Consider the following 17,128-nt stretch of genomic DNA (forward strand, 5'->3'; position numbering starts at 1 on the left):
ATTTATCTTTCTGACGCATATTTCTGATGTTCAGAGCTGTATGGGAAATTGAAGTATTTTTAACGGAAAGCTTGTGACTTTTATATGCATTTTGGTCTTACTAGCTTTTGCACCAGCAAGATGGCTCTGAGATACTCAAGACAGACAATTTCCCTTTCCCGCTCCCAACCCCTTTCTCCTTCCAGTACATTAATTACCTCTTGCTTGCTTGGTGTGTATTTAGGTGACCATGCTAATATGCTTCAATTCCTTTGAAGCAAAGAGCCAGATAAACAACAGAAGTTTCTTTTTGGGTTTTCCCAGACATACCTCAGCTAGTAGAACAACACGTTTTCCATCAGGCCAGATTACATGATCCACCTGAGAACGTACACGCTCCCAGGTAAGCTCTGGGGTACGAAGGCTAGCCTGAAAGGGAAAGATTGAGTCCGGGGTCAAGAACTAGACTTTGTGGAGTGAATTGAAAGAGGAATTAAGATTAATAGAGACTCACCACATCAATTTCAGTGTTAGAATGGCCCATATTACACACAATGCAGCTATTCTTCATTCGGTCCAAGTGCTCCCTGGTTACAACATTCTTATTTCCTAAGGAGAAAAGAGACAGTGAAAGCAAGCTGCAGCAAGATTTTGAACTCTCAATTACTACTTGTCTGTACTTAAAACATTAATTCCAAAACTGCATATAGAACAGAACAGTGGGTAATGAGGCTTATACTTCCTATTTATCCTCAGAAGGTTACTAATCTACTTTAACACTGAAAATTTGAGTAGGGAAGCAGTTCCATGTCAAGTGGAAGCATTGCTTCTTGGAAACAAGTAAAAAGATACAACTAGAAGAAAGACCGTATAGATGTAAAGGCATCCCTTTTACACACACACACACATACCAAATTGCTTTTACCTGTACAAGTTATAACTACATCCACCTGGCGAATGACTTCATTGAGCTTTACTACCCGAAATCCATCCATGCTGCAAAAGAAAAGACAAAAGAGTAAAAGAACACTGACCACAACAGTGCAAAACAAATGGCTGATCTGACAATTTAAAATGAATTTCTCAACATTTAATAAGTTCAGACAATCAATTGGCAAAGTTGTAACATGAATTTGTGCAAATATTCCCAAGCAGTTACATAGACGAAAGTCCTACTTCAGTGATACCATTCAGTTTTATTAATAGATTTTTCAGAAGTCATGGAGGCTAAGCTTTGAATAGATACTAAGGGCAAACATTTGAGGCAAAAAAAACCCTTATACATCATCATTTTCCTCTTACTGGATTAAAAGTAAAGTAATTCATATTAAATGTGTGAGGCTCCTGTGTGATGAGAACTGGATCTTTTTTCATATTGTTAAAAATGCAAAACAGTACATTTAGATAAAAGAAGGGTCACAGAGTAATGCCTCATGAGCTACTTGATGTTAATTCATTTTGATATTCCCAATGGATGTCATAATCTGACAACTCATACCCTTTTTTACCCATTCCCAATATGGGCATCCATTTCACAGGCATTATTAAAAACACTGCCATTGCCAAAAAAACAAAAAAACAAAAAACAAAATAAAACCAGCAGCAGAAAAAGAAATGAAGAAAAACAGAACAAGCTGTGGAACTGTCTCACAACAGCTGATTTAAAGTTAAGTGACAGAAGATTGCTTTATTGTGCCCCAAAGCTCTTTCTATCCCCTGTAGACATGGAATAAAGAAATAATGTCCATCTATTTCCTGATATCTTTGGCTGACCTGTAAAAAGACACTGGATTGTGTGACAGTCTAAAGAGGTGGGCATTTTACAGGACAGAGGACAAAACCTTCAGAGGTAAATAGATGCTTTACAAGACCTGTTAAAGACGGCATGCCCCAAATGTCCTTCAGAGTTCAACAATTAAAGAGAGGTGACATTCCATTCTGCTAAAAAATAACTACAGAGTGGTCAAATGGCAAGTCCAATTACATTTTATTACTCCTATAAATCTTTCTAGGTTGTATCCATTTGTGTCCCTCTGCTCATGGAAAGCTCTTTGCTTTAGAAAGAGGTTATTTTGTTAATATTTTGTTTCACCAGCAGCCATTTTGGCTGTTGTTGTTGTGTGCCTGCCTTCAAGTAGTTTCTAACTTGTGATGCTCCTACAGCTGTCTTGGAGTTATTATTGATAAGATTTGTTCAGAGAGAGTTTTGGTGTGCTAAAATGTGACTCGCTCAAAGGTTTCCAGGGTCAAGTAAGGATTCAAACCCTAGTCTCCAGAATCATAGATTAATGTTCAAACCACTACATCATGCTGCCTCTGGCTGACTCCTTTGCTATTCCTAATTTTTCCCATCTCTGGTGCAAATGGGAGAGAAATTGAAGATGTTTGGGGTGAACCAGTGAAAATCACCTATTACTTTCATAAAAGCCTCCACTGGAAAGGCACAGCTGGAGTCAATCCATTAATATTGTCTTTCAATTCCATCCTGCCTCAGAATACTGACAGGGCTCTTTGTTTCTACTTTTAGTTAAGATCTACTACTTCTTATCAAAGGAAGCACCCAAGAAATTAACTATTCTTGTCTGATAGTCTTCATATGTTGAGATATAATGGACATTCAAATATGTATCAGTTATATTCTCTGGTTAAGGGAGAGGAAGTCATATTATTCCTCTCTACAGCATGGTATGCTGTTTTGTGTGTACTATGTACTGTTTAGAGCAGGAGTCCCTGAACTAAGGCCCGTGGGCCGGATGCGGCCCTCCAAGGTACCTGGCCCCTGTCCTAAACTTTAGACTTAGAATTGACCTAAGTCTGAAATGACTTGAAGGCACACAACAACAACAATCCTAATTTTGGACTATTTCATCATAGTCCGGCCCCCCAACAGTCTGAGGGACCGTGAACCGGCTCTCCACTTAAAAAGTTTGAGGACCCCTGGTTTAGAGTGTATGCATGTAGGTTTCCCTAAACGTTTTACACACACACACACTTTTTATGTTAATAAAAATGTTATATTAGCAAATGTGTTTTGCTCAATCAATATACATGGTATTAAGCAGCAGATGAGGCAACAGAGATCCTGAAAATCCATAAAGTGAGTGTTAGATATGGAGCAAAACGGTGACATAATTATAAAGACTTCCAAATGAAACATAATGTCTGATCCCTGAAGATGTATGCCTTCTTGTGAAGATTATTTTATATTGTTAGGGCTGGGTACAGGAAAGCTCTTTTTTAGTAGGTGGACTTTAGTGCAAACTCTTGAAGTGGCTCTGAAAAACAGCCTATAATAAACACTAGAAAGAGGTTGGTGTTCTCAAACAGCAGTGTTTGTAACAGCTCATCACTTACCAGGCTTGAAGAGCACAGATGGGATCAATTTCTGTAATATAAACTATGGCTCCCAGGGCCTTCAGAGCTGCACAGCACCCTTTTCCAACCTGCACAACAGTCACAAAAACAAAACAATATATTTACTGTAGAATTTATATATATATATATATACTTCAAAATCATGCCATTGAAATGACGGATTTGGAGGAGGAAATCACACAACATCCCAGTGATTCCAGCCATGAAATCCTTCAACAATACAGCATGAAAATACTTTCTGGTATCGTAATTTGCAAATATGATGGGGATTGTTATGAGTCAATACACAATCTTCTGTTATTAAGGTATTTTCCTAGTGCTACTGTTATTTTCAGGAAATAGGATATTACTAATATGAAATTGATATTGAATACAGTGCATTGTACAGTGTACAATTAATGCTAAGCAATGGTGTATCATTATGATCCACTAATGAGACCTCCTGAATTAGCTCCTGAAACTCACCTCGCCATAGCCACACACCACCACTTGCTTCCCTCCAAACATCACGTCAGTTGTTCGCTTAAGGCTATGGAAGAGAACGAGACATTTTTGAAAATCATGACCACACAACATGCTACATTCTTAACACATTGTTTTGAGTATCAAAAGCAGTATGGCCATATGCTATCACTGGACATCACCACAATGTTTTTAAACTCCACAGTCCTGAAGACATGTAATGAATGCTGGGGATTAGTCTGAATTTCTTTTCTTTCCAGCGACCAAAGTTTTCTGACCGACTCACCCATCCAAGATTGACTCTCTGCAACAGTACAGGTTATCAAATTTCTGTTTTGTGACAGAATCATTGACATTCATGGCTGGAACACACAGTTTCCCAGCCTTTGATAACTGGTATAACCTGAAAAGGGGAGAGGAAATTAAATGAATAATTTTAAGCATTCAAATACTGAGTTAAATTGTGAGATGAACATTGAATAATTAGAATAAAGCATTATTTTCCTCTTGGGCTAGCCACAAATCTCTACATCATGTCATCAAACAGCAACAGAGGTGCCTGTTCCTATAAAAATGTGAGTCTTCTTCCACAGAAACAAAACAGTTTCTAACATGTATACTGTTTCTAACTTTTAGAAGAACAGAACAAAACTAATTGTGATGCTAGAAAGTGCTCCATATAATAGCTCCCCTTATCAAACATACTCAAAAACAAAATAGACAAATGTAATCAAAAGATAATGGAGAAAAATGCTTCCTACTACTATGAAGGGGGCCCCTGATAGCACAGTGTGTTAAAGCGATGAGCTGCTGAACTTGCGTACCAAAAGGTCCCAGGTTCAAATCCCAGGAGCAGAATGAGCGCTCGCTGTTAGCCCCAGCTCCTGCCAACCTAGCAGTTCAAAAACATGCAAATGTGAGTAGATCAATAGGTACCGCTCCGGTGGTAGGTAACGGCGCTCCATGCAGTCATGCCGGCCACATGACCTGGAGGTGTCTATGGACAATGCCGGCTCTTCGGCTTAGAAATGGAGATGAGCACCAACCCCCAAAGTCGATCACGACTAGACTTAACGTCAGGGGAAACCTTTACCTTTTACTACTATGAAAGGTATTAATGACTGTCACTTCACACATTTCCTTATGAGGCAGAGCAGTAGCATGTTCTTCTCATCTGTTTTATTCAACTGCACAGAGTAGTTCAGGAACAGAGCCCCCACCTAGCATGGAAATCTTGTCTTTCCTTGACATGATAAAGACTCTTATTTCCATCTCTTGAAGGCGGTGTGAGTTTGTGTAGCCAGAACAGGCTTCCTCTACCTTTTGATGCCTTACTCTTGCAACATTTGCAAATAACAGACACATTCTATCAATTTCATTGCATCAGTTCTTCTTGCCTATGATAATCGCTCCTGACTACCTGTGTACACGTGTAAGTGATCTCAAGGCTTGTCTATGGAAATAATTGACCTTTTTCTGAAAATTTTGAACATATGCACCTTTAGTTTTATCACACATTCAAAAGTGTGTTATTTACATTTTTCAGCAGCCAAGATATACTTGCAAGCTAAAAAACCCTGAGTTTCATTTTTCATTCTATTCTACTTTCATATATGTGGGTGGTTCCTGTACTAAGCTACATGGATCAACTATTTAACGTGGTCTATGTGAGCTTCCTATGACCATCAATTAATATTGCAGGTCATTGTCACTGGCAACTTTAGCACTGGATAAATTTCCAAGAAACAACTAGTACTGAAATACTAATGAAGGCAACGAGATGGTTGAAAAGACTGAATGGCAACAGTTTAGGCAGTTGCTAAGCTAAGACAAATGAACTAAAAGGAAAACAGGCTGATTAGAGAATATGACCAGGACATTTATTTCCTTTTTAAAAAACATAATATGTGGCAAGAAGAAACAAGTCTGCTTTGTGAAGAGTTCTTCAGCTTTTGAAGTGGCACAATTTACATGGCTTATCAGATAAGGAAGGAAACTAGTAGGAAAACAATCCAATTATACTTTATCATTCTTATACCTTATTTCTTCATCCCTCCTTAATAATTATCCCATAGGCCCATCATTATTAAACTGAACAAGCAGCTTTTAAGTGTCCACTTAATATAGAGGATACCCTAAAACTGCCCCAAGTATTTAATAAGCGGAACAAATAAGATGCAAAATTTTCCATTTCCCTTAGAGTTTGTTACCTGTGTACACCTGTCACACTCTCTTCCACAATACCTCTGATCTTCTTAAAAACATTTGGATATTTCTTATAAACCCAATGGGTTAGGTCTCCCCCATCATCCAAGATCTGAAAATATAGGAAGTATAAACAACTCAGATCTTCTGCCACTCACATTTAACTTAGAATAAATGTTACTCAAATAGAGATTTAGGGATCAGAACTCTGATTCCTTTCATATTCCATTAATGTACTGCAATATGATGTACAAGCAAAAAATACCTGGCCTATTTTTTAAATATAAAAACCAAAATGTAATGGAATACACTGCAATGAGATTTGAAGGAAAGTACACTCCAAACAAATTCAAGTAGAAGCTTGAAGGCTGCTACAAAAACATATTTAGAGTAGTGATTGCCTGTTCTTTAGATAGGGGTTTCAGGCTGCCCTTCTACAGCTTTCATTTTTAAAGCCAGTGACCATAGCCAACATGAATATGTTTAACTGCATTGGTAACTATGATATTAATGAGCAATATGGGTTTCCCTGATATATGGACATTTTTTTTCCGTGCCAGGAGCGACTTGAGAAACTGCAAGTCACTTCTGGTGTATATAGACATGAGAAAGAGTCAATGCATAAAACCAGAAAGAAGGTACTGTTGCTTATTCCACTTACGTTAATATTATCTGACCAACCGAATACATCAATAGGAAGGGGGGTAACATCATTATTTACCCTTTAATGATAAATCAGTATTGTTACAGTAGGGGTTAATACATACATGATCTAGCACACCAGACCAACATCGGGAGGAAAGTCCCCATATTATGATATGTGGTATGAAACACAATGAATATATGGGAGGAAAGGTTACTCTAAGGCAGGCTTGCACAACATACAGTGTTGTGATGGAGTCTTCAAGTAGAGATCCTACTAGTTGTATTAGAAGAGGCAGGAAAACTGCTCGTGAGCAAGACTCTGATGAGGAGCAACAAAGGAAGAGAATCCGGGAAATACTTATGGAGCCCTCTGATGATGATACCTTTGAGGGTTTTGAAGGGGATTGTGGGACTGGGAGTCAGGAGGATGAGATGTCAGACTCTGGGAGTGAGGTGATGGATTGGACTAAGGTTCAGGAGATCCGGGAGATTCTTAGGGAAGCCCACAAGCAGTGGTACATTTGAGGGATGGCACGGAGAAGATACAGATGGATCCTGGGGAGATATGGGTTTGGATAGAAGGTGGTCTGGCTGGAGAGATCGTAGAAGGGCTGCAGCTGGAGGTGGGACGTTGGGTGACTCCAGCTCTGATGAGGATTTGCAGCAACCAGCTGTGGATGGAGCGTTGGCTGGCTCAAGTTCAGAGGAGGACTTGTAGATAAAGGTAAGTTTGTTGCTAATGTAACTTTGCAATCGGCAAGGTGTTTTGTTGGGCGCTTTTCGGGATCTTTGTTTCAGAAGACGTGTTTGGAAGACTGCTTTGGGACGTAAGTGTTAACCTGGGTTTTTAGTGGCAACGGGGGCTGGCATTGTGTGGGTTTGCGCTGGATTGTCTTGTGTTTGTTTTATGCATTAGCTGCCGGCTTGCCTCCGTCGCTTTGGCTCTTTGTGTTTACCTTGGACTGGAATTCGGTGACTGTGACTTCTCCCTGATGACTTGGACTGGAACCCGACGCCTGTGACTTCTCCCTAACGATGCGGACCGGACGTGGTAGCTGTGACTTCTCCTTTTCAACGTGGTTTTGCTTTAGCAACGTTTTGGGGCATTGTGTGGCCGTTGGTCAATGTGGGTTACTGCTGGTAGCTTTCATGTGTTTGTTTAGCTCCAACCAGCAGGTGGAGCGAGTTTCCAGCCTTTTCAACTAAGTTTGTTTTAATCTGGATTATTTCCCAGGATAATCCAGATTATATACCAAGTTTGGGTCTTTTGAATCCTTTTTGGACATTGTTACTTCACACTGAAGAGAAAGTGTTTTGAGCCTCCTTTTGGTTGTTTCTTAGACTCTTTTGTGTTGTTTTTGCAATAAACTGAGTTGTTTATATTGGCTGCCGTCTGACTCGTAACATACAGCCTGTGGGCCAGAAGGGTATTGGACTTCCCGTTCCTGTTCAGGCAGGTAAGGAATGGGCCAATCTGTGAAGGGGAAACCCAGGAGCCATTTGCCAGGCTCACGCCCTTCCCATGGGACTGACATGAACCTGGCAAACCTTGAGGAGCCTAGGCTGCCCCTTTGAAAGTTGGCCCTTCCACTACCTTCCTGGTTCATTTTATGTATTCATTTGGTGCTAACCCTTTCGATCTATCTATCTGGTTGGAGTTACACTTTTATACATACAAATCCAACTTAAGAAAAAAAAACTTGGGGACTGCCTGTAATGGGGAAGATCAAAGGAATGTTAATTACCATATTGGCCTGCCAGGTATCCACATTGACACACCGATCAATGCACCACCAAAAGTCATCCTCTGATTCTCCTTTCCAGGCAAACACAGCAACACCTAGTGAGGGAAAAATAATCAAACAACCTGTTGTTTTTTTCAAGCAGTAATAATTGATACCCTCTCCTGTTAAGCCCATTATTGATACACACGCATATCAAGCTGTTCCTACCCCTACCCACTTCATCTAAGAGCCAGGAGAATACCTGTCTCTGTGTGTAGTACATTTGGAAAAAGCACTACTGTTGGGGAAGCTGTATAAGATTTCAATAAGTTGTTGGATGGAATGCTTAAGATTCAGGAAAGAATTTCACTCCTTTATTCCTGATTCTTTTCTTGTTCTTTGTATGACAGATTTAAATGGCAATGTTATTTGAAGGTACATTATCTTTATACAACCAGAAACATTAGGACAGTGATAGCAGACTCTAGTCACTGACATGTAATTGAAGGTTAAGGCTCAGTCAAACATCTGCTGGTTAAAAATTATACTGTCTTCTCCTGTGACAAGAAAGATTTGGTATTAAAATAATCTGTACAGTCTACAAAGTGCTTGGGTATTGTGAAACTATGCAAGTAATAGCAGTTCAGAAACTTCTCATTGGTTTTTAACCATTTTTCAGAGCGTATTCTTCACAGAATACACAAAGCACAGAGGATGAAAATTATATGGCATCTCAAGGCTAAAACTATGAAATATACTGTGGCATAAGTTTTCAAAGGCAAAACATACTTGTAGTATAAATAACCTCAAGCGAAACATGTCCTCTAGCTAAATGTAGCCTCTCCCAGCAAATTCATGGGAGTCTGAACAAGGCTGGCAGAATACTCAACAGCTTGAACATTTAGAAAAATCAGAAAAAATAGAACAACAATGACATTTATAATGACATTTTTATGCTTTCTGAATTTTCACAATTGGACATAAGAGTTACCATGTATTAACTTACAGTAAAATACCTAATACACAGAAATTACAGAATTGTCATTCTCTGTCTTATCTCCCAATTACTCTATACCTTAATCTTTGTCCTATAGTATATATTTGTGCAAAGCAGCTGTGAGAAATTGCTTCATCCATATCTCTAGATCTAGTTTTATCTGATTCTAGTACACTAACTGATAGATCAGCTAATGAAACATGAAACTCTGATTTTGTACCTCAGATCAATGATATTTTGCATGACTACCATGCACACACATAATACATTCAATCCCATTTCTTTCATACAACGTTTTATAATGATTCACATTTTGTGTTCATGAAGTAATCTGGTCCTTCTTTCTAAATTAAAGGCATAACTTTATATTCCAAAAAAACTGTCAAAACCTTACACAGTTAATGACAAACTGCAAAATACTGATAACATAGCTTGAGATGTTAAAAAAAGTAAAGAGCTTCAAATGCAGTCAAATAGTTCTTTTGCGCCATTATTTAAGGGTTTGATGGGCTAAGTAAGTACTCAAAACACCAAACAAACAAACAGCATTTCTATTGTTGATGTTGAATTTCTGTACAACTGTGCTGTACTCACCAGCTTCAGCCAAAGCAGCAGCCACCTCATTTTGAGTAGAATAAATATTACAAGCAGACCAACGGCACTGAGCTCCTAGTGCACAGAGTGTCTCGATCAAGACCTGAAGGGCAAAGCAGGCAGAGAATCAACTAAAAAGTAGTAGCAACAGCTTAATGGATATGAATATTACTGTACCTTAACAAAAGTATTTTCATTTTGTTTAATGTATAGCTTATCCTGCTCAAAACACTCAGTCAATCAGTGAAACAAACCATAGTTCTGTTGGATGTAACACACATGATTTCCCCACTCCCAATATTTTTACCACAGCTCTAAGCTACACAAAGGGTTGCATTCAGTTCCAAATCAAAGAAAATGCAGTTATCTGTCAAACTCCATGTACATACATCTTGACATAATGACGTTTTATTACAATAGATGTCGTTGCAACAGAGTATTTGTATGTAGATACACTAAAATTGCTTAGTAACTAAACCATATTCTTGTTTACAGAAATACTTCCTCTTATCTCTTTAGATTGAAATGGATCAGGATGACCTGCAGAGGTAAGATTTTCAGTTAATAGAATGTTAGCTCCTATACAAATGGCAGAATGGGGTACTTACTGCAGTCTGTGCTGTAATGTGCGTACATCCCACTATTTTAGCTCCAGCCAACGGTTTTTCCCCCTGAGCTCGTTTTCTTAGAGAAATCAGTGCAGACATATCTACAAAAGTAAAAGAACCATTTTAAATTAAGCTCAGGCCAGCAAGCTGCCAAACGATAATCACAGTGAACTCACAGAATTAGTTTAGTTCAAAGAAATGTGTCTGTATATTTATGTTTATAAAGAAATAATGAGAACAGGGGTTACAGATATGTAATGTACTGTTTTTTTATATGTATGTGAAGCATCAAATTTTTGCCTTTTGCTATGCTGTAGACCACTTTGCACCTCCTAGGGGTGAGAAAAGTGATACAGAAATGCAATAAATAAATAAATAAATAAATAAATAAATAAATAAATAAAGAAAGAAATAAATAAATGACACAGACAAAAACAGGAAAATTAATCAGTGAAATAGATACAATGTCACTGAAGGATGCTATAGCCAGAAAAGGTAGAAAGTTGCCAAGAAGGTGTCATTGTTCCCAAATGGAGCTGCGTGGAAAAGATCATTTTTTTTTTTTGCTTAGCACCTAAATGTTCAAAACCATCTCACATATTGGTCATTACCTACCATGTGTATGCAGACTTTTGCAATTGGCATCATTAAAACAACATGTTGGAAGGATCCAGAAAAAGGTTTTTTTAAAGGCTTATTTCTTTTGCTGTCATTTCAACAAAGCAGATCTGCCACCATAATGTTTGCCGACTATGATACCCAAAGGAGAAACCGCTCTTTACCTTGCTCAGCAATCTCTATCTCGCGGCGCCCAAATTCCGCCTGCTTGATATTCTTAACACAGAAATTGCTACTGCCCTTGGAATTAGTTTGCTGTTTTTCTCTAGGGGAAACTTCATCATCAGAGCTGTCTGTGTAGGATGCCGCTAGAGGAAAAAAACAAAAATGCTTGGTGAGAACAGAATAGACATGAAAGAAATTAAGACAATCATTAAGTCATAGTCAATGCTGACATTTTACCATCTGTGCTATTTCAACTGCATTCTAATAATTCATTTTCCAACAGGAAAAATATCCAGGTCAATCTGGCTTCCTGTTTCAAATCTTTCACTTCTTGGCTGATCTATACTGGCATAAGGTGGCACCATGTGGGTTTCAAATAGTGCATGATATCAATACCTTTGGAAAATTACTAGCAGACAGATCCAATCATATTTACTGCAAATGTAAAGCTGATTTTCAAACAAATCTATTCCTTCAAGCTACTTATAATGATAATATGGCTTACAGTTATGGTAAAGCAGTGAATACAATATTTAATTATTTCTCAATTAACAGCATAGCTTATCTGTGCTTATTTATGCCAAAACAGGCTCCTTCCACCTATAGAAACATTTTCTTGCAAGCTAGATATATGTGGAAGAGGAGGAAAGACTGGCTTTTGTAACTATGAAATAAAAGGGTCATATGTTGTTGGTGATTTAACAGACCACTGAAGCAACCGGATAAGATGTGGCGGCTTCTGTAGCCCACTCCTTTAGTACCGTCCTTTTATTGTAAGCTCAATGTGCTGATGTCTTACAGCAAAGGGTGTGTGCCCTTATCTTTGTAGATAGTTCAACACAAACAATTGTAATGCAATTCAATATTTTTAAATACTTCTGAAAATCCAGAATAAGGATGGCAAAAAGAAATGGTAAGCTTTTCCCTTTGAGTCCCAAATGCTAGTGGTAGTACAATGCATCATCACTCATCATTTCTAATCGTGTTAATCTTCACAGTGGTGCATAGGCCAAAGAGGACCTAAGAATCAAAGAAAAGAAGGCACTTACCAGAGCTGTAACTGTCTGTGGAAGACTGTGAAATGGAACGAGATAGGGACCTGCGGCCAGTCTTGGTTGGAAATTTACTGAACTCTTGCATATCGTCTGCAAACTGGATTTGCTATGGACAAAAGGAATAAGATAACACAGATGTTTATACTGCTTTATCATTTTCTTAACAGATTTGCTTCTCCAGAACACTAAAGACAAACAAATGAGCACCTTTTCAAAAAATTAGGCCACATACTAGATGCTATGCCAAAATACATGCTAATTAGTTAACTCCCCCCCCCCCCCCCACCACCACCATATACATGGATTCTGCATCTACTGACTGAGCCATCCATGGCTTGAAAACATTTTTTTAAATTCCTAAAAGCAAACAGACACCATTTTACTATGCTATTGTTCAGAATGAGACTTGAGCATGTATGTATTTTGATATCCACTGGGCATCCTGGGCCCAAAGCCCAGCAGATACGAAGGGCCCACTGTTTTTCCATAAAACTCCTTTTTTCAGAAATTCAAAGAATCTTCAGTAGTCTAAGGCTGAATCTACACGAGGGCTGTATCCTAGCTCTATGTGCCAGTTTGACCCCTTTATTGCCACACACATCTTGGAAAGCCATATTATATAGTCACATTGGTACAAGGAGATGTTTCTACTATGTACCCGTATTTACTCGAGTCTAAGGTGCCATTGATTCTAAAGTGCATCTCAATTTTCAAAACCCTGAAAACAAAACAAAAAAAAAGGATTTTCTGACTAATATAATGCGCAGCAGCAAAAGGTACACTCTTTGTAATATGGCCATTACAATTGCTGCCTGCTAAGCATTCCTCCTTTAAAACCAATTGTATTGGAATATCAAGACATTCAGCAATGGAAAAGTAACCTTGGGATGCATCTATGCTGTGGAATGAATCCACTTTGACTGTCTTGATTCAATGCTATGGGGTCATAGAGGCTGTAGTTTTACAAGGTCTTTAGCCTTTTCTACTAAAGAACGCTGATGCCTCAGCAAACTACAAATCCCAGGATTACATAGCATTGAGCTATGACAATTAAATTACAGATGACATCCCTCAAATAGAAGCTCCACGTGCAGTCCCTGAAGAGGCTTCCCCTGTTGCTTTGGCTCAGCACTAAAATTACCCTATTACGTGAATCTAATGAGCACTCTAATTTTGGTAAGGTAATTTAGCCAAAAAAGGTGAGTGTTAGATTTGTGTAAATACAGTATAAGTGTTCACCATATTGGCTTATATCCAATTAGATGACGACCGTGACAGCAACTGTAATGGGTTTATTAGTTTCTGACAGCCCACCTACACTCCATTGAATTGGATGCATATCCGAGGGGATACCTCAGCCCTCAATATGTTCCTTTCACCACCTCCAATTTATCCAAATGACAATGGCATCTTCCCAAGAGTTTACAGCACTGCAGTCTTAACAGCACTCTTATGCAGTGCTCATAAATAAGTGCCACAGAGTTCAATAACTCTTATTTCCAGGCAAGTGGTTTATGATTATTGCTTCACAAGAACAGCCCAATTCCAAAGGATATCAAAAGGCAAGCAGCATTTCAGATTATAAGCTAGCCATATGTCCAGAATTCAAAGGAATAAAAATGGCACTGGCCCTTCCTGGTTGCCATGTAGATACAGTCAGGTCTCCTGAAATGCTCCTATCCCACCACATCTTGAGTTTGCTCTGATTCCAATCCTAAATGAAAGACACGTGGAGGGAAAAGCTATATAAGTTCTTTCTCAAAAACACTGACTCAGACTAGTTCTACACTACCACATAACACAGTCCGAAGTTCATTATATGGTCAGTGCAGAACCATATAATGCAGCTCAATGCAGTTCAAACTGCCGATTAGCTACTGAGCACAATTCAAAGTGCCGGCTTTAGCCTATAAAGCTCTAAACGGTTCCAGCCCAGCTTACCTGTCTGAACGTGTTTACCACTATGACCCACCTCGTAATTTAAGATCCTCAGGTGAGGCCCTGCTAGCAGTCCCGCCAGCCTCACAGGTGTGGCTGGCAGGGACGAGATTCAGGGCCTTTTCAGTAGTGGCTCCCCTCCTATGGAACACCCTCCCAAGTCAGGCAGGCTCCCTCCCTCTTATCTTTCCGTATAAGAGTTAAGACTTGGTTGTGGGACCAGGCCTTCGAATAGCAGCATCAACTACTACTATGTATTTTAGAACTCAATGACAGACCCAGTTTTTTAGATTCGAAATGCACCAATTGTATATTTATACGTGTATTTTTCTGAATGCCTAACATAATTTAATTTTAATTTATTTGAAATGTACTGTATTATTTTTATATATGTGCTTTTATTGTAAGCTGCCCTGATTCCCCTATTGGTTGAGAAGGGCAGGATACAAATACTGTAATAAATAAAATAAAAATAAATAAATTATGTGGTCCTACGTTGACCATATACTGCCATTCTGGCACATAAAGGATCTGACATTATATGATATACCAGGATTGAGATTGAGGATTCTTTTCCTTGTATAGATTCAACCTAATAACAATTACGCCAATTTAACACAAAAAACTATGAGATGTATTATGTGTAGTCAAGTCAGTACTAACAAGACATTAATTATGTATGCTGAGTGAGAACAAATGTAACTACAAAAATGAGACAGCATCACCTCTAATAACAGTTTGTACCCACACAAACACCCCACACACTCATGTTACATTCATATCTCCCACAAAGCTCTACATTTAATATTTTGTTGATTTTTGACTAACATAATTTTTACTGGAGTGTTATGCTTTATCCAGGCTGTATGGAATTGTTTTAGTTATAAATTTGAAACCACTTATAGAACACATGAATATGTAACCTTGCAACCCAGTAAGAAAAGTATGAAACATCAAACTGGATTTTAAACCCGTTGAGCAAGGGTTCTAATTAAGTTAACTTGCCTTTTTTCCCGTGGCTTCTACTGAATAATAAAGTTTTATGACAGGTAAGCTGTGTAAAAATTTAAAATGTATTTATTTATTTAATTATTATTTACATTATTTCTAGCCTGCTCTATCTCACTCTGAGGGGGATTCAGAGTGGCTTCCAAGTTTAGGCAATATTCAATGCCACAAATTATAGAAGAATCAACAATACGTATCACAAATTAACCAAATAAAACAAATAGACATATAAACACAATTTAAAACAATTAAAAACCTGTAATACATATCAGCAATCCCAAAGTCATGATCTAGGTTGCTCCTTATGTCAGTTCTGTGAGGGTCTATTGCACTTTAACCTACTTGCCAAATGCCTGTTTCTAAAGCCAGGATTTTACTTTTCCCCCCTAAAAACCAGGAAGGAGGAGGCTGATCTGATATCATTGGGAAGGAAGTTCCACAGCTGGGGAGCCACCACCGAGAAGGCCCTGCCTCTCATCCCTACCAATCTTGCCTGAGAAGGGGGTAGGACTGAGAACAGCAGATCTTAATGCCCGAGCTGGTTTATTTATTTATTTATTACATCATTTCTACCCTGCCCTTCTCACCCCTCAGGGGATTCAGGGCGGTTTACAATATGAGCACATACATCAAAACCATTTATATCACATTTAAAAATCTGTTGTATGATTAAAAATTACATTAAAATTAAGAACTTACATTAAAGGGAGATACATTCAGACAGATAAACTGGGCCGAAGCCATTTAGGGTTTTATAGGCTAAAACCAGCACTTTAAATTGTGTGCGGTAGCAGACTAATAGCCAGTGGAGCTGACGTAACGGGGGGTTGTACACTCCCTGTATGCTGCCCCGGTGAGCAACCTAGCTGCCGCTCATTGGACTACTTGAAGTTTTGTAGCAATTTTCAAAGGCAAGCCCACGCAGAGCACTTTGCAGTAGTCTGAGATGTAATGCGAGCGTGCACTACCTTGACCAAGTCTGACTTCCAAAGGTATGGGCGCAACTGGCGCACAAAATAGTTTGCTTATATCTTGAAATCTTGAAACAGCACAGTATCCAAAACATACTGATCTCCACAATAAACTGAATGTATAGGATATTCCACATTCATATTCCTAGATGGGCTCAGACAAAGCAGGATTATTTTACTAACTTAGGATACCTTGTCAAATGCATCTGCACTAGCTCTGCACAGTGGCTCACAATCATGTTCCAAGGAAAGTCAGACATTTGTTCCTCTTCTTTGCTTCCCATCTGCTGATGAGTTAGAGAATGTGGAAACTTAAAAAAGGAAAAGATCTATGACAATTCTTGCTATCCAAATTCTAGAATAAGTTGCCCATACCACTTACAAGACTCAACAAAACTGAGTAATGTATTGAAAAGTCCTTTCAATTTAGGAGCAAAAGAAAACAAACCTCCACAGATCAACAGATTTAAGGGAAACCAAAAAGGAAATGTTATTATCTTGGTCCCAAAAAAGTAATAATTAAAAAATTATTGCAAAGCCGCTTTGAATTGCTTCAAGTAGAAATAAGATGAGCTATACCACCCACCAATTTAAAAAACAAGAAATACATCTATCTGCATTTTCACATAAATGGCACATTTTATAGCACTAAAATAATTTATTCAACTGGTAAAGTTTCAGAAAAAGTACTAAGAGCTTACCCACTTACAGGAAAAGATGTAAGATCCCCCTACCTGATTAAAAATATAAAACTCACCACTTAATCTTACGCCACACAATTCAA

At 38.4% G+C, this 17,128-nt stretch overlaps 1 protein-coding gene across 2 annotated transcripts in view; it reads right to left on the reverse strand.

Annotated features, from left to right (window-relative positions):
- Positions 1-17,128, reverse strand: part of ahcyl1 (adenosylhomocysteinase like 1) — a 63,890-nt gene that overhangs the window by 7,334 nt on the left and 39,428 nt on the right. For both annotated transcript variants that reach the window (XM_008109440.3, XM_003220233.4), the window contains exons 2-13: positions 12,422-12,533; positions 11,372-11,515; positions 10,590-10,690; positions 9,982-10,084; positions 8,412-8,506; positions 6,027-6,133; positions 4,103-4,219; positions 3,820-3,883; positions 3,334-3,422; positions 905-975; positions 494-588; positions 310-408 (exon numbers count right to left, since the gene is read on the reverse strand). In XM_008109440.3, the coding sequence (XP_008107647.1) occupies positions 310-408; positions 494-588; positions 905-975; positions 3,334-3,422; positions 3,820-3,883; positions 4,103-4,219; positions 6,027-6,133; positions 8,412-8,506; positions 9,982-10,084; positions 10,590-10,690; positions 11,372-11,515; positions 12,422-12,533 (1,197 nt within the window). The remainder of the gene's footprint in view (positions 1-309; positions 409-493; positions 589-904; positions 976-3,333; positions 3,423-3,819; positions 3,884-4,102; positions 4,220-6,026; positions 6,134-8,411; positions 8,507-9,981; positions 10,085-10,589; positions 10,691-11,371; positions 11,516-12,421; positions 12,534-17,128) is intronic.

This window comes from Anolis carolinensis, chromosome 4 (genome assembly GCF_035594765.1).
Source record: "Anolis carolinensis isolate JA03-04 chromosome 4, rAnoCar3.1.pri, whole genome shotgun sequence".
In the NCBI taxonomy this organism is placed as follows: Eukaryota; Metazoa; Chordata; class Lepidosauria; order Squamata; family Dactyloidae; genus Anolis; species Anolis carolinensis.